This window comes from Parus major, chromosome 19, assembly GCF_001522545.3.
Source record: "Parus major isolate Abel chromosome 19, Parus_major1.1, whole genome shotgun sequence".
Lineage (NCBI taxonomy): Eukaryota > Metazoa > Chordata > Aves > Passeriformes > Paridae > Parus > Parus major.
The window spans coordinates 1,979,204-1,996,797 of NC_031787.1; the positions used below are offsets into that span (position 1 = coordinate 1,979,204).

The 17,594-nt window shown below is 46.0% G+C and overlaps 1 protein-coding gene across 7 annotated transcripts in view; it reads left to right on the top strand.

Moving 5' to 3' along the window:
• Window positions 1-17,594, top strand: part of CASTOR2 (cytosolic arginine sensor for mTORC1 subunit 2) — a 78,576-nt gene that overhangs the window by 53,687 nt on the left and 7,295 nt on the right. For 6 of the 7 annotated variants that reach the window (XM_015646551.2, XM_015646552.2, XM_015646553.3 and 3 more), the window contains 6 exons: window positions 12,061-12,254; window positions 12,980-13,112; window positions 14,378-14,501; window positions 15,105-15,215; window positions 16,582-16,664; window positions 17,103-17,197. In XM_015646551.2, the coding sequence (XP_015502037.1) occupies window positions 12,061-12,254; window positions 12,980-13,112; window positions 14,378-14,501; window positions 15,105-15,215; window positions 16,582-16,664; window positions 17,103-17,197 (740 nt within the window). Of the gene's footprint in view, window positions 1-7,267; window positions 9,012-12,060; window positions 12,255-12,979; window positions 13,113-14,377; window positions 14,502-15,104; window positions 15,216-16,581; window positions 16,665-17,102; window positions 17,198-17,594 lie in introns of those variants that run through there. The other variant, XM_033518950.1, reaches the window with a different exon arrangement.

Below are 17,594 nucleotides of genomic sequence, written 5' to 3' on the forward strand. Positions count from 1 at the left end.
ACACAGTCTGTATGCTGCTCCCTTCCTTTTAAATTAAACATCCTTTTCTTTTCCCCAGGCAGGAAAAGCCCCAGGCGCGCTCCCATTGTGGCTGTGCTGTCTGGGGACAGGCTGTTTGCTGCTGCTCTGGCACCAGCAACTGCAGCCAGTGTTGGATAAACAGTGCCCTCCATCTGTTCAGCCCTGGATTCCTGAGGATGCCTTTTCCCCCTGCTTTTTGCATCCATGCAGGAAGAAGCTAGTGCTGTCTAAGCACAGCCATGCCGAAGGGTTCATTAACAAGGAGTTGTGCCATGTTTGCCTGCAGAGCTTTGATCTTGAGAAGGGCACTCAGCAGCAGCACCACTGCTGCCATATCAAGGGCCTTTATCCTTGGCACCTGGGGCTGGAGCCTCAGCAGGGAGGAGCTTTGTAATGAACTAGAAGCCTTTCTCCTGAGAACCATCAACTTCTGTCTCAGTTAAATGTGTTTGCTATTTTTCAGTGGTACAAGTGATCAGTTATTGTAAAATCCCTAAGTGGTTTGTATTGAGGAGAAGTCTGTGACATATGCAAGTGAACCTACTGCTTTTGACACTTGTTTCTCTTAACATTTTCAGTCCTGAATGACAAATGGACTGTATTCTTTGTGGTTAGCATGGACTACTTGCAGAAGTCTCATGCATTCATGCCTTCACAGTTCAAAATAGCTTCTCAAGCCAGTTTTTCCAGCAAATTTCCTCTTCCTGAGGTTAATTGTTGAAGATCATAATAGCTAGGTGGCAGAAGTCCACAAAACAAGGCAGTATTCCCCATGTAATAATGTATCTTAGTACACTCAGTAAGTTTTTGTATGCTATTCCTTCTCCCCTAACTGCACTACTTTAGTCCAGACCTAACACTGTCATGCCAGCTAATTCATTTTCATGTCTTTGCTTCCTCTTTGTCCTGCTTTCTTGGGTTTTTGCTCATGTTCACAGGATCACCTCTGCCAGACTGGGCTGTAGTCACTACTTTGAGAGCACTGCTGTCAGTAGTGGGGTCTGCTGTGTTCTGCAATGGCTTTTAAAGTCAAGAAGTCTCTCCCTGAGCTGACAAAGTGCTCTCCAAGTGTGGCTGCATTGTGTTTTTAGTTTCCCCACTCTCCCAGTGTTGTTTTTGTTCCTGTGTGTGACACCAGTGAAGCACACAGCACGCTGCCTTCCCATCTAGGCAGTCCAGGGTTTGGTTTATTTATAGGTCAGGAGAGCATGAGTGGCATTTCCAGGTTTAGGGAGATGGAAGAGAGAAACAACAGAAGGGAGCAGCTTGCTAGCAAAGAAGAGATTATTTGTCAGATTATGTCTCTTGCTCTTCCTGGAATCAGCTCATTTTTTTAGAGGACTAGCATGAGAAAGGCAGAAGTCCTGGGAGTGCTGTGTTGGTCAGGAAAGCTCTGTGCTGGGGGTTACAGAAACACAGGGGACCCTTGCCCAAGCTGGTAGGATGACATGATGTGGGGGCTTGTGGTGTGCCACTGAACTGATTTGATTTCTGCATCCAGAGGCTGTGTGACTGCTTTGGCTTTCTTTAGGTTCAGAGATAGGAAGTGTAGGAAAGGAAATATTTCTAGCTTCTGGAAACTTTCTTCTCTTTTTTATGTAGCACATAGTCTGGAAGCAAAAGTCTTTGTTGCTCTGCCAATATGGCTGTTAAGAAGAAAAGATAAAAATATGCCAAAGAAGATTTTAAAGGAGCACCAACAGGCAATGATCTTTCCAGGAGATAAAAAAAAAACTTTCAGTTTTTCCTCAGCACCTCTTACGTAGTGGTTCTCCCCCACCCTCATATTTTTGTCTTCTGAACTATCACTGTGAGATAGAGAAAAAACAATATTGAGAAATTTAGTGTCTGCACAGAATCACAGCGTGTCCCTTTAAACTACAGAAAAGCCTTAGTGGAATTTCTATTCTGGGAATAGTTAATTCTGTTTGAGGTTGGGCAAGAGAGAAGCACTCACAGGCTTAGTAGCAATATTTTTACTCCATTTGTTTTTTCTCTTAAGGATTTGACTGCCTCATTTATTTGATGGAAGGTGCATTTATTGATCAGTCCTTCACTAAGGAGAAAATCTTGAAGAAAAAGAGGGTGAGAGAAAGAAAGAAAAGCAACCAAACAAAAAGCCTAAAAGACAGTATTTGTAGCTGTAGTGCTGTTATATAATAGCCATTATGTAATGTCTGTTGGTTCCAACTAAAAATATACTGGAAGATAACTTCCAATTCATTGAAGCATTTAACTAGCATCAGGGTTTCTGATTCTGGATTCAACTCCTCCTGCAGATGTTGAGAAGAACTTACAAGTCCCCTAGGTAGCACAGCAACCCATTCTGTCTTTTATCCCTCTTCTTGTCCACTCTTGATTTTTTTTTCTTCTAACTGGAGTTTTAGAAATGGTAAATCCCTCTTCAGGTCACCTCTCTGCACACCCCACTGACCGTGCCATTGGTCCATAGAACCTTTCTCTTAATGCTTTGTTCAGCTAAGCTTTAAATGTCCATGGCAGACTCTGGGTTCCAGGCCAAGCTGAGTGTAAAGTGTAGCAGGGATTAGATTTTGCAGCAGACATTGAAAACTTGACAGCTTCATATGTAATGTTTTACAGGAAGTTGTTCTCCTATAGCTGAGCTGCAGCTAAAAGCACCTTGCATTTTCCATCCTTAAGCCTCCCCTGGAAGTGCCAGCAGGACCTGCCCAGATGCTCAGTCCAGCTACAATTGCAGAAATGGGCACCCCAAGATACCCAGAGCTGGCCCTGGTGAGATGCACACCATGGTTTACCCTTCCTCTCTGAAGCACAACATCAGTGTGGCTGGGCAGAGCCTGGAGCACCAATTCCTGAGCAGCCCAGGCTGAGCAGTGCTGCACAATGGAAGTGCCTTGGCCTTGAGGGCAGTGGCAGCCTCTCTGGGGAGGGAAGAAGACATCAGCTATGACACCCTGCACATGGTGGGTGTGACAGCTGTGGTCCCCTTAACACAAGGGAACACAACAGGCTGCTGAAAGTGACCCAAGGAGGAGCAGCAGGGAGGTGACCCAGACATCCATGAGCAAAAAACCTCCTTATATCCAGGATTTCAGTCTGCACAGAGCTGTACAATATTGTAAATAACAAGATGTATGACAGAATTGTGTGCTTTAATTAAAGCTTCGTGGTAGTGCTGGGGGAGGGTAGTAGACATGTTATCACCAGAGACAAAGCTGAGCTGTGGCTGAAGCAACTTCACACAGAGGGATTCAGAAAGCAGGGTTTAGACTCCCATCTTGTGCTGTAATTGATGTAAAGCATTGCCATTTCTGTTCTTCATTACTGAAGGTACTGTTCTGTACCTAAGCACTAAGACTGTGCAATGGCATAAATCTATATTGAGGTTTGTTACTACAGTGAATGCATCCTGCTGATGAAAAATGGTCAAGGACACTAATGGCTCCATTGCAGGCATAACAGGTGAGGAGAGAACTGTCCAAGCCCTCCAGAATCACTGTTTTAATCCCCAAATGTGATCAGCAAGGGGTTTTGTTTTTCAGAAGAACAAAGGTTTAGTCTGTTTTCAAGACTTAGACTTTTTGTTTTGCATGAATTTACTCAGGAAGCATCTTGAGATTGCATCCACACAAGCATTATGAACATCAAGTGACATATTTTGTTCTTGAAGGTGCAGAAGTCATTAGTACCTTAGTTATTAATATATATATTAGTACATTAGTTATTGTTGTTGCTGTTGCTTTATTAAAGCAACAGAATGAAGCAGGAGTGCATGTAACTCATAGGTAAACTCAGTTTCTTCTGCAGGAACAGAAATGTTGGCAAACTAATGAAGGGAACTTTGTGCATGCATTGCCTACATGTCAGCTGCAGTGCCAAGGGCAGTTAGGTTGTGTCAAGTTTTAATAAAGGGGAAATCCTTGAAAGCAGAATTAAGATTTTATCCAACAAGTATTTTTGTCTGCTTGCTTGTAACTGAATGAGCCTACTTTCTACCACAGGAATGTGCTTCACATCCTAGTTCATGGTCACATGCAGGAAGCCTTTCTGCTGGAAGATGCCTATGTGGAAAGGGCATCAGGTACTGGGTTAGAGCAGTGGATCAGGACATAGAAATTGTGTCATGTGTGATCAGATGTTTTCTCCTGGTTCTGTGTTGATGCTTGTCTCTGGTAATTGCTGAGTGATGTGGATGCTTACTCAAAACCACAGCAAATTAGGTGAGTGATAATTGTTTAGGACTCTGGGATACAGATTATAGACTCAGGCCAGCATGATTTGCTTTCTCTGGGGTAAGATATGGTGTGCAGTGCTCATTCCTTTATTTCTATAAAGGCAGGGAGAGAGTCTATACAAAAGCTGTTTGCTGAGGTGTGTGTGAATAGAAACCACTCTCCATTTCCTTGTGTTTCAGATCACAGGTGGCAGATGGGGAGAAAAAAATGTGTAGCTGTGGAAAAAGAGGCAGAGGATTTACTACTGCCTTGCCAGTCCAGCCAGGCAGAGTTAGAGCAATACACTCACCTTGGTGCACTTCTCTTGGTGACAACAGCAGCATTTTAATTGAAGACAGGACATAGATCTTTTAGTGCCAGGAAAAAGCTGGAGGTCTGAAGCATGGAATAGGGAACAAGATCCACTGTCCTGTACGTGCTCTCCCGTGGGAAATGCATTCATTACATCCTGAAAAGGCACAAATAAACCAGGGAGCACTGTATCAGTGATATTGTTGTGTGAGATTGTTATTTAAAACACTGTTTCATCTAGAAGCTCTGACCAGCTCTTAGACTGGAAATCAGCTGAGTTTGTTATTTGTGCCTATGTTTAAATTGTGCTTTCCTTTAAATGTCTTTAGTCTACATCTTGCATTGAAAATCCATGTAATTTTATGGTCAGAAGATGCCCTGGCTGTTCCTCCTGTACAACAGTTTCACCACCAAATATGCCACAGCCATTAAATCACCCCCTGCAGTGACCTGCATATCTTTAAGCATTTAAATGCCTTCTCTAAATTAAGCTTTTAGGATTAGTCATCATAGATTTGCAGCATCATTGGTGTGTTGCCAAGGACCCCAGTTTTGTCACCATGACTACTACTGCAGGGTTCCTGAGAAACACAAACTGCAGGGAAGTTTATTCACGTGCCAGAATGCGAGTGGGTGAGTGATGATGTTTCACCCACTGCAGCCAGAGGAGCACCTGATTGTTTATACCCAGCACAGCCTGGAGATGGGCCTCCAGAGGGGAGAAGATGGTTATCCATCCAGGGAAAATCACCATCATACTTACTTGTGTTGTCACTTGTGTGTGTTCAGTAAATAGTGTGCTTGGAGAAGATTGGGAGGTGTGTGCCTGTTCTCTGAAATGCTCTTATCCTGTGGGGATTATCCCTTCCCAGGAAAGGCAGTCCTTCACCATGGGGTGTGAAGCTGCAAGAGAGCTGATCCTGTGATGAAGTAATGATAAAATCCCCTGGTACTGCCTAGTGAGATGAAGTGTCGTGTTTGGGAGATATTTTTAAACCTGAGCACTGAAAAACAGAATGCCATGGTTTGTCTCCAGTGGGGAATATAGAACCCAGCTCTTTTCTGCTATTGCTTCTTTAAATATATGCCTACCTTGTGCAAGGGGAAGCTCCTGGCCCCTGTATTCATTTTCTTCAGATATCTGGGAATTAAATCTTTAGAAATACCACTGCTGGAAACTCTTAAGTGCCATCTCTTCCAGTTTGGTGCTTTTTTATTATTTGAAAACCTATCCCTGTAGCTCTCCTCCACCTTCTCCCACAGCATCTTCTTGGATATCCAACATACATACATGAGTTTACCTGGGGGATCTTGAACACAATGCACATTTGGTAGCATCTGATGTGGGTTTCCCTATGCTGTTGTTTTTTGTGGCTCATCTGCTTTGTTTCATAATGGCTCAGGACCAAAGTTGTCCTCTTGGCTGAACCTCCTGTCTTCTGGTACATGGCCTGGACTCTCCTACTGAATCCTTCAACAAAACAGTGCCAGAAATCATCAGTTCACATGGAAGAAGGGTCCAAGTTTTGAAATGTCTTGTATGATCCTTGGAGGCAGAAGGAAATCCAGGTTCTCAGCTCCCCATCAGCTCTGCAGGCACTTTGTCCTGCTCCAGGCAGGAGTGCTGTGAGCAGGCTGCCCAGCAGTGTTCTTAGTGCCAGGCAGGAGCAGAGCCCTTCTCAGAGTGTTTTTCTTCATGCATGAACCTGCTTTTTCCATCTCACCCCACCCCATCCTGCTCCCCATCTCCTCTCACATCTCACAGCTCTTGTAGCTGAGCATCTCTGTAAGGCTGGCTGCCCTGAGTGTGGGATCCTCCCTGTGCTGTTCCACCAGCTCTGGGCCACCAGCTTGCCATCTTGGCATGAATGCCTGAGTGGGTTTTTGTTTTTGAAAGAGATTCTTTGAATTAAAAACAAAGCAAATTCCTGGTGGAGGCAGCTGATGGATTATGCTCTGTGAGTGCTCTGTGCCTGGGACTTGCTCTTGTGTGATCCTTCCCTGACCTTCCAGCAACAGTGCCCAAAACCTCTGTTGTGGGTTACAGATCAGAAATGCAAAAACTTGCTAAATAATTTCAAGGTGCTAATTGCCCCACACTGCAGCTGATCCATTGATCTGGAACACAAACAACCTCAAGGTAATTTTCCGTCTGAGCCAGTCTGGGGCTTGTGCAAGTGCTGATGTTTGTTTCCTTGCTTTTTAATTTCCTGCAAAGAAAAGCTTTTGTGTTGCTCTCTGTAAGATGCCCGTGCCTCTGCCTCAGCCAGCAGCTGCTCTGGAAGGCCACACAGGGATGGAGGAAGTTGACACTGACAGTACCCAATTCTGGAATTGAAGTCTGGGGGTGGAAATGCACGATCCTGCTCAGTCATGTTGTGTCCCTCTATCTAAACTGTTAGCCTAGTCCTTGAGATATCAGGTGCCTTCTTTGCCCATCTCTAGTCCTGTTTGGGACAGACTGGGAGCAATCAGACTCTTTGTCCTGTTAAAAAAATACTTGTTTGGCTAGATAAATACTTGGAGGCAGAGGCTGCTGGGGTTGCACATCTCTGAGGATTCAGACATCCCTGTCTGTAGCAGCTGACCACAAAATCCAGCTCTGGGCCACTGCTGGAAGTGCATCCTGCACAGCAGAGAGTTAATTTTCCTGGCTATTGCTTCCAGCAGCCTCAGCAGAAGCTGTGCCTGTGCAGGGTTTGATCCGGGGGGCGGAGGTGTGGGATGATGTAATGTTGCCAACTCCCTGCACTGGTGGGAGGAGGTGAGATAAAAAAAAAACTCATCTGCATTCATTTCTCTCTCCAGCTTCTATGCACTGGTTCCATTTACCTGGAAGACTTGGGTTTGTATTTTTCAATAAAATCAGTGGTTGTTTTTCTTCCCCAGGGTAAGGCTGGTGTGGCAGCAGGATGGGGCTAAAGGGAGCATCCCTCCAGTGCTGGCAAGGCTGCACCCCACGTGCACCCCTCCAGAGCAGGGGGGAATGAGCTTTGCAATCCTATTTCTGGAGGCAGTCTTGTCTGCAGGTGGTGTGTGCATGTAAGCACAAACGAGTAGCAGTTGGCTACCCCTGAATCATAAGCAGATTTTGAAAAATGTCACACCTATCTCCCTCCAGAAAACCAGCCCCTTCACAGACTCAGAGAAGCTCCCATGCCTCAGACCCCTTGGATGGAATGCTGCAGGCTGTGTCAGAGGGGAAGGACAGCTTTAAGGTGGCATGTAAGCAGGCAGAGGGGTGGCAGGGGAGAGGCAGTCATTGGCATTATTTGCATTATTATATATTATATATATATTATATAGCACTTATATTTTTAATGACTTACAGTTGGAGCTCTCTCCCAGTGCTGTGCCCCCTGCTGTCCAGGGTGTTTGAGGGGTCTTCAGGGTAGAAAATGTAGGCAGAAAGAATGTTGTTTTTCTAATGTTGTGTAGACTGACACTGTCAGACTGATTCTTCGGTCAGAGTTGTAAACTAGATCTTCCTTCCCTGCTTTCTGTGACTTCTCTTGGCATGCAAAGACCCATGAGCTGGAATCTCATCATCATCCCATCATCCTTCCAAGGATAGTTTAGGAATGTCACATGGAGCAGCAGCTCACAGTACTTACAGCATTGCATAGTGCTCCAGCAGCAGCAGTTCAATCCTATTTGGGTTCTAGCCAGTGTTTGTTGTCCTCCTTGGAAATGGTATTGATTTTGGAGCTCAGGAGCCAATTATGGCCAATGTGATACTCAGCACCTCACATCCCAGGATGACATGTGCTAGGGAAGCTGCTCTGCTTCAACTGGGGCTGCCAGATGGGCCAGTGAGGCTCTGGACAGACTCCACACCCTGTAAATCACCTGTGCTGTGAGTAAGCAGTTACTCACACCCTAAATGTTATTTGACATGTTGGCTGGGTTTGGTTTGCACAAGGACTGGCATTAGTTTGATACTTGTGCCAGTGGAGAGCAGCCCCACAGGCTTTTGGTACCCAGCATTGCCAGGGAAAATCATCCTGGACTATCACAATGATCACATCTTGTCGAGGCTGGTGGTGTTCCATGCCAGAGACCATGGATGGAATGACAGCTTGAGCCTGGAAGCCTGCTCTCCCAGACTGTGGTAGCTGTCATGTTGGGCAGCAAATGATGGTTACAGAGCCTGCAGGCAGCTGAACTGCTCCTGGTGCCTTCTGCTAGCAACTCTGCAAAGCCAGAACAGCAAAACCAGAGAAATCTTAAGGCTTCATCCCAATGAAAGGTCAAAATAAAAACCCTGATTATAATAAAGAAAGCCCAAATCTCTGATCTTTTATCTGTGTTGATAATGCACTGATCAGAAGTGGGAGTGACTGCACTCTGATAAACCAGTTACAAGAGGACCTTGAGAGCCCAGAGAGAGATTTCTGCCCCATGGAAGGACAAGGGATATGGCAATGCTGGAGCTGTGGGGGCCTGGAGCTCTGTTCTCCTGTGGGGAAGGTGGTGGTGATGGTGAATTGGTACTGGAATGTGGTAATTCCTCTTTTTGCACTTTATTTATTACTTTATTCTGCCTCGCTGAGTCTGTGCTAATGCTAAAAGTGGTGTTTTCAGCTCTCTTTGGGTTTTGCTTCCTGGGCAAAGCACCATCCCACATGGCTTATTTAACACTGTTTAGATGAATTTGTTGAGCTTTCAGCCTAGGTTTGTTTCATTAAAATTTGGGCTGCACTTTTCTGTCTGGCTGCCTAGTGGAAACAGTGTCCAAAATTGGTATTTCAATCACTTCCTATATATTTTTCCAAGTTAATTGAATCATAAGAAGCAGATTATTTAAGCAAATGCAATGGCCTTTGTCACACTTCATAGGGCCTGTTAAACACATAAACCCAGAAATTATTAACACTTTGAGTAATTACAAGTGCAATGAGCAAATCAGCCTTCCTTCCCCCTGAGGAAGAGCTTGATGAGGTTTCCTTGGGGCAGCTCATCCAGAGCAGCTGCTGCTGGAGTAAAATAGGATAATGCCTCTGTCCACCACGAAATGCTGCATCTTCAGTCATATCCCTGGCCCAAAATTGTATTTAAACTGGTATTTAATGAATTGCAGTCCTATCACCTGTACAAAGCAGGAATATTCTCCTCTGTCTATAGAGCAGGAAGTGAGCTGTGGTCTCACTGCCTGTAGGGAGGTGTCAGTGGGTTTGGGCACACCTGGGATGTGCCCACTGCAGGTGGGATCAGGTGAGAACAGGACCCTGGAACATGGAGCTCAGCAGCACTTGTTTGATATTTAATTTCTCCATGCCAGGTGATGCAGGAAGATTGAGTTTGGAGGTGCTTTTCTGAGGCAAAGGGCTGGTGAGAAAATGGTGTTTTGCTGCAATAATTTGCTTTAAGCAACATGCACAGGTCTCTCTGACATAACATGCTGTTGATTAATGCACAAACTTACCCCCTCTCCCTGGTGTCTAGTTTTCATGTAAGCTGTGATTATTATAAAAGAAACATTGGCTTATGAAGCCAAACATCAAAATGCAGAGGCAGAGCCCTCAGTGCCCCCACTGTTTGCAGTGTGTATGCTCAGGGTTGTTTTCATGCTACACACAATTGAGGTTATTGAAGAGAGCAAAATGTGTTTGTTATTCAGATCATTTTGGGTTTTCAGTGCTGTCAGTGTCTCAGGGAAGTGGTGCCTGAGGATTCAGAGGGGGTGAGGTTAGGAATTTATTACACTGTGTCTGGGGCTGTACAGAAACAACTCCCAAAGGTCTCGTTGAAGGAGGAAGAAAGGATATTGCATGGAGGAGCCAGGAGTGTGTGGACATGGAGACATGCAAGCATTGCCTGAAGGGCCAGAGTGCTGATGCAAGAGCAGCAATGCTGGGCTGCATTTCACCTCTGACCTGTGTGTGTAACCTCCCCTGGCACATCTGCTGTGTCCTTGCTGGCTGGATCTGCATCTGACATCAGGTTCCTTACACCAAGTAGATTTAGCTGGGATTATATATTTGTTAGTCTGGATCTGAACTGTTTGCTTCTATAATTTGCCAAGCAAAAATCAAAAATCCAGAGAATCCTAGAGCAGTGTATGCCTTCATTCCAGAGTCTGCATCTGGTTTTCTGGGCTGTTAATACATTAAGGGTTTCCTAAAACCATTAATAATTTCTATTAAATGGTTTAGCTGCAGATTTTTAACTACTTAACCACAACAGATTAGAAGCAAGTGGAATGGGATTATTTTTAGTATTTTCCATTTCCAAAGTAATTTACATTATTTTAGTATGTGCTTACTTTGTAATCCCTAGTATAGATGTTACAGCATCCATCCCTTGCAGAGCTGTGTGGCTCTAATGCTGCAGGAGCCCACAGATGCATAGGGTGCCTGCTCTGCATCTTCAAAAACGAGGGATAGTGCCCAGGCTGCTCTGTCAACCTCCATCTCCAGTCCAGGAGTACAAAATTTGGGTTTAGATTAGAGTGGGGAAATGGAAACAAAAGAGGCCAGAACAGCTTGAGTAAAATGTTTGGAGAAATTGTATGATAGAGATTTAAGTCCAAGAGCACTGTGCTGCTTTGAGACTAAACCAGCAGGAGAATCCCCACAGAATTACCTTGAGAGAGATTTCAGGCTGGAGTTAAGATTTAGTAGAAAGTTTGCAATATATGCAATGGTACACAGAAGACTGGCACAAAATCAGAGTTCAGCCTGGCACCCTGACCAGGCTGCTGATCATAATCCTGTCAAATGATGCAGTCGTGGTCCTGTGGAAGTCCTGGTGCTCCTCTGGATCCATCCAGTGGTGGTGGTGATGGCAGTGTTGAGATTCTATCCACTCAGGAATGCTCAGTTCCTCCTCCAGGGCAGGGATTTTCACAATGGAGTGATGTTATAGTGTGAGTCGTAGGATATTTTTGGGAGTTCTTGATGGTGTAAGTTACAGCTCCTATTCTGGTGGTGCCCATTGTGGCCCCCTAGCAGAGATTACCCCCTTCAGGATGGATGTGGCTGTGCTGGTGCTTCCCCAGAGGGGAGTTACCACAGCTCAGTCATTGGTGTGAAGAAGAAACACTCCCCTGCCTCGAGGGGTTTGCTGCTTCTCCCCTATCTAGTTTAACACCCAGCTTGTAGCCTGGGGTGTCCAGGTGTGGGCAGCTCCTGCAAACCATATATAATATAATATAATTTACAGTTTGTCAGGAATGAGGGGAGTAAAATACAGTTTGTTTCCACCCACATTGGCACTCTCCTTTTGTAACCAGGACAGGCACTTGGGAAGGTCAACAGAACTGGTCACTGGCGTCCAAGTGAACTGCTGAGCCACCTGCAGTTCCCTGTGTTGTCCTTGACAATCTCTGTGAATCCTGCCATGGAAATTGATGCAATCCTTACAAGAAAGAGTGTCACAGTAGGATCCTGTGAGGCAGCATGGGAAGCCCAGGAGGTTGGGATAAGGGGGCTCATCTCATCCTTGCACTGAGGTCTGTGCTAAGCACAGAGTGGACCTGGCTCTCCCTGCCTCTGAAACAAACCTGTGTCCTCCCCTTGTGTCTCTGCAGAGCTTCCTTCCTCGGAACACTTGAGCGTGGCCGATGCAACATGGCTTGCCCTCAACGTGGTGTCTGGTGGAGGTGGTTTCTCCAGCTCCCAGCCCATTGGAGTGACCAAAATTGCCAAGTCAGTCATAGCACCTCTAGCTGACCAAAACATCTCAGTGTTTATGCTCTCCACCTACCAGACGGACTTCATCCTGGTAAGAGGACATGAGGGGACCAGGCAGAGCTACTGCCACCAGATGAAAGTTCACTTGGGCAATTGTGGGAAGAAGTTGTCTGGGAGTGGCAGAAGCAGCAAAGTGAGCTTCCCCCAGAGCTCTGTTCCTTGTAGTCAGGCCCTCTGACATCTCAGGAGCTTTTGCCATGGGATAAAGCATTTGTTGTCATGGGTGGTCTGGTGTCCAATGAGAGTGCTGGGCCTACACTGCAGTCTCTCCTGAAATGCAGATACTGGCAGTACTTCCCACCATCAGACTTTGGTTTTCTGAAAGTTGAAGGAACACAGTGTCTGCTGTCAGGCTGGCTGGTGATGGCCAGGAGGCTCCAGAGCTGTTTTGGGTATAGACAGACAGCCTGTCTTCCTGTCACACACACGTGTGTGTGCATTTCCTTATTTCCTGAGGAAGCAAGACTGAGGAGCAGGCAGTGCTGAGCTGTTGAAGGAATGCTGGAAAAGAGGTGAAGCATCTCTTGGCTTAGAAATCTCCTCATTCTTTTTACAGTCATAAAAGCACTCTGGTGCTCAATCCTACTGATAACCAAGTGTGTTTCTCTTAAGATACACCTAATTGGTAACTATCCCCTGGCTCAACAGGAGTCTTGTCCACTTTGCTGTGCCCTAAAGTATGTTTACTCCCTCCCCTGCAGTGTTTTGTCATTTGTGGTGCACACCATCACCAGGTAATGCTGTTGTCACCCTCAGGTGCGTGAGCGGGACCTGCCCTTCGTGATGCACACGCTGGCTGCCGAGTTCACCATCCTCAGAGTAGTGAATGGGGAGACAGTGGCTGCTGATGACTTTGGGGTAACAAATGGATTTGTCAAACCAAAACTAGGTAAGGAGCAGCACAGGCTCAGCTTGCCAGGGGTTTGAGCTTCCTGAAGCATGGGGTGGGAGTCCTGTCTCCTAGCTTCCTTCAACATTTGGGTGAATATTTATCCTGTTGTAAGATTATAATCCTACAAGCCTATCCCAGTACAGAGCGGGTTCTTAACTTTCTGAGCAGTGGCTGAATTTTGGCCTTTTAATGCTAGTTTTTCTAGAGAAGACATGTCTTTTGTAGGACAGAAGGTTGAAGTATAGTTCATTGCAGTTGCAAAAATAATGTTGTGTATGTCTGTGGCCCACATTTCCATGCTTCAACACTCCAGAGGAAAATGACTTCTCTAAAAGCTTGTTTAAGTATTGCAATGATGCACAGAGGAGATTGATTTTCAACTTCCACACTTCAGTGCCAGTGAGGCTCAAGGCCACAATGAGCCCAGGGCTGTACAGAACCTTAGGATGTTTGCAGGCCAGAGGAACAAGTATCAAGCCAAAGAGCAAAATCAGGAAAAGGAACCATTTATATACATATGCTTTCCTACAGACATGTGTGTAATTTTTTGCCTATAACCAGACAAAGCAGGGATCAGTTATCATGAAGAGCCACTCATTTTCATCACTGAAGAGCTAACAATCACCTTGCTTAAGAAAATGAGCCTTAAAGAAAAAAAGCATCAAGAAAGGGCACAGTGAAACACATGTTGATAATGCACTGGTATGCAGTTTGCTGTGTTGCTCTTTTGGTTGCATGCCTAAATGCTGGCTGCTTTTCAGCCACTGGCTGCAATCTGTTAGACAAACTGCTGCATGGCAGCTGGTTTTTCATTTTTCAAGATATTATGGCAAAATAGGTCCGTAGAAATGAGGGAAAACAGGATGGACTGCCAACAACCACAGCTGGAGAAATGCCTTCCATAGCCCTGCCTTTTCATGGTGGAAGCCTGCATTTTTTTTCCACTTTTCAGTTTCTCTTGGCACTTCCTTTAGCTTGCCCCAATGCAATGCACCCTGAAAGCCCCTTGGAGCAGAGAGCTGGGCAGGGCATTCAGGGTAACACCACCCCAATCCAGAGAGGCAGCACAGGAGCAGGTTATCCACAGGCCCCTCATTCCCTGTGTGAGAGCAAACAGGGCTTCAGCAATGAAGCACTGCCTCCCAAATGCTGTCAGCTTTCTCTGTGACCATTGCCTGTGCATGGATAACATGTTTGATGGGACAGGAGCCTGCTGCAGGTGTGGCTTCACAGCTCTGTGTGTCTGTGTGTGTCTCTTTCAGTTCAGAGGCCTGTCATTCATCCTCTTTCCAGTCCAAGTAATATGTTCTGCGTCACCAGCCTGGATCCAGATACCCTTCCCACTGTTGCTACACTCCTAATGGATGTCATGTTTTACTCCAATGGGTAGGTCCTGCAGGGAGATGGGCTTCCAGGAGAGCTGTGCCCAGGGTCTGGAGTGATGCCCACTGCTCCTCTGGGGTGCCCAGGGATCTGCTGTGGCTCTGTGCTGCTCCAGTGCTCTGCTCTGAGGGAGAGAGGGAGGTTTCACAGGCTCAAGAGGGTTGTCCTGACAGGTGGAAGCCAAACAGGTGATGGAGGGTGCCCAGAGACATGGGCTGGCTTTGGAAAGCCGAGTGTTTTCAGAGTGAGGTAGGAGCAGCCACGTGGTCGCAGTGCCGCAATCTGCACAGGGCCGGAACACGTACGGCTGCCTGGATTGCTGCTCCTCGTGGCCTGTGGCTCCACACCCACAGCCTCTTGTGAGCTGATCTTGAGGCAGGGATGGAGAGTTTTGTGGGGTTTGGATAGTTTTCCACCTGCAGAATAAAAAAAAAAAAATCAAATCAGTATAATACAGCAGGACTCAGTGTCACTTTGCTAAGTCAATGTAAGAACATTTCTGGTTTCACTGGCTATATCTGCTTTAAAAACCCTTTTTTGGGTTTTTAAAGTCTTTTTTAAAACTCTTCTAGCTTCAGTTAATGTCGTCCTCTTCTGTTTCTTCAGAGTAAAAGACTCAGTGGTGGGCAATGAAGACTCGGGACACATTCGCTTTTTCTCCTTTTCTCTCATTGAGGGTTACATCTCCCTGGTCATGGATGTCCAGACACAGCAGAGGTGAGCTCTGGTCTTAGAGTAACCTGGACCTTGGTTACTGCACCTGAGGAAAAAGGATGTTCTCAAAGGAGCAGGAAGCAGCTTAGACTGCTAAGTGTTAATTATTTGGACTGTCTTTGTTTGGGTGTCATGGACCTGTACACCCTGTCACTTTTCTGAGTAAAATCTGGCATTTTCCAATGTCTAAACTTTGGACTGGTCTGTCCAAGCCCTTAGTAAAATCACAAATCAATGTGATGTAGGGTTAGCTCACTTTCAAAAGAGGAATACTGGAGCAAAGTGATTTTGGCATTTTTATTCTGTTGTTCATTAGCTGTGCTTACAAGAGCAAAACCCAAAAAGAAAACCTGGTGTAGGTGTTTGAAGTTTTCCTGCTAAAGGCCAAAATCAGGGTGGGGATGTCAGTGATGCAGTCCTCGAGCTTTGATTTTACCCGTGGGTGTGCTTGGTTTGGAGCCTTGTTGTGATGATAATGTCCTGAGTCACCACTGTGCAGCCAGAGCCTGTGACTTGTTTATCTAGCAAGGAAAGAGCCAGCTGGGGAGCCTTGGTGTGTGTCTGTGCTTCTGCAGCTGGGCAGCACAGGAGGCTCTGGAAGCTAGAGGAATTCTGTACCCTGCTTAGACATACAAGCTTGCTTTTGACATACAGCACAGTTTGGGTTTGGTTCTTGGGGGCAAGTCTCCTGCCCCAGGGACTTGTTCTTCAAATTAATAAACTGCCCTCTTGAAAGTTTCTTTGGCCTTATTGGAGTAAACCTTTGTTTGTCTTAAGAGCCAGAGGGCTGGAGCTGCAGCCTGGGGTGTGGGAAATCTGGAGGGCCAGTTCTTCTCTCTCACAGGCTGCCTGCTTGACCTTGGGCAACTCTCTGAGCCTCTGGTCTCCTTTCCCCTGCTAAGGAAGAGAGACCTCTGCAGTGGTCCCAGGGACCTCCCAGGATGGTAGGGAAACAAGCACTGGTGGTGCTCAGACACAAAACCTTGGTTACCATTGGCATCCCTGAGAGAGGTATGGAAACATTCCATCCCTAGGTGTTTCCAAATGCAGCTCAAATCAAACCTTCACAGTCCCAACATTTGTAAAGGTGAGACTTTCTGTTGCTTAGAATTTTTTTCCCTGCCTCTCTGGGTACCTGTGCCCAGCTCCAGCAGCAGATTCTGATTTGCCATAGGATTCCTGGAGGGTCAGGCAGGTGCATCTGCCTCACCTGCCTTGAGATTTCCCAGCTTGCCCTAGCTACTGCCCGTTATTGCTGGCTTCAAACATCTCAAGGATGCAGGAAGAGCAGATCCCCCACAGGCAGAATCTGACACACTGCTGTGTTTTAATTGCTATGTTTGATGCTTGGTTTTTTGTTTTTTTACAGATTTCCTAATAATTTGTTGTTTACAAGTGCATCTGGTGAACTCTGGAAGATGGTGAGGATTGGTGGGCAGCCTCTTGGCTTTGGTAAGTAACATTTGGAGGATCAGCTGGTGTGCAGGCAGGCAGTCACCTCAGGGCCTTCAAGGGGCATGGAAAAATCCATCTGAGGCTGATGATTTAAAGAGCCAGCAGTGACTTTGTGAGCTGAGATTTTCAAATGGAAGCCTGACTCCTGTTAAGTTTGAGTTCTGAATATGTTCCTGAAAGTGCTACATGCTTAACAGTTCCAGCTACATTGCATTCATCTGCTGAGGAACCTTTGGAGGTGGCTAGAGCTGGAGCTCTGGTTAAAGAGAAAAAACTGGAATAAAAAGTGGGATGGAAATGCATTTTATTACAGAGATTCCTTCTGATTGGTGTTTTTTTGAAGACAAACTTCTCCATATGTAGGGATGGAGCTGGTGAGCTCTGAGACTTTTGCAAGCCCCTCCAGACAATGTTTGATTTTTTATCTCCCCACAGATGAATGTGGAATTGTCGCTCAGATTTCTGAGCCTTTGGCCGCTGCTGACATCCCAGCCTACTACATCAGTACTTTTAAGTTTGATCACGCCTTGGTGAGTATGAACACAGCTTCTTTGGAGTAGGGGAGATCTTTTCCTTAGAAAACTCACTATGAGAATGTCACTTCTCATCTGGATAGCTCGTTGGAGTGCCTTTGCCCCAGTGTAGCCCAGCTAACTCCTGTTCCAGCTCCTGGCTGTCACTGCCCTGGGGGAGAGGCTTCTGAAACAAGCCCAGCCCTACCCAAATAGTGAGTGTTGTCTCAAAAAAGGCTGGTCTCAGTCTTTAGAGACCTGCAGGGATGGAGACTTCACAACCTCCCTGAGCAGCTTCTTCCACTGAATCTCTGTCTTTTATTAGAAACAGCCACAAACCCTTCCATCCCTTCCAACAACAGTTGCAGGCTGCAGACTCTCAGGACAGTGCTGTGACAACCCACCCTTGAGGAGA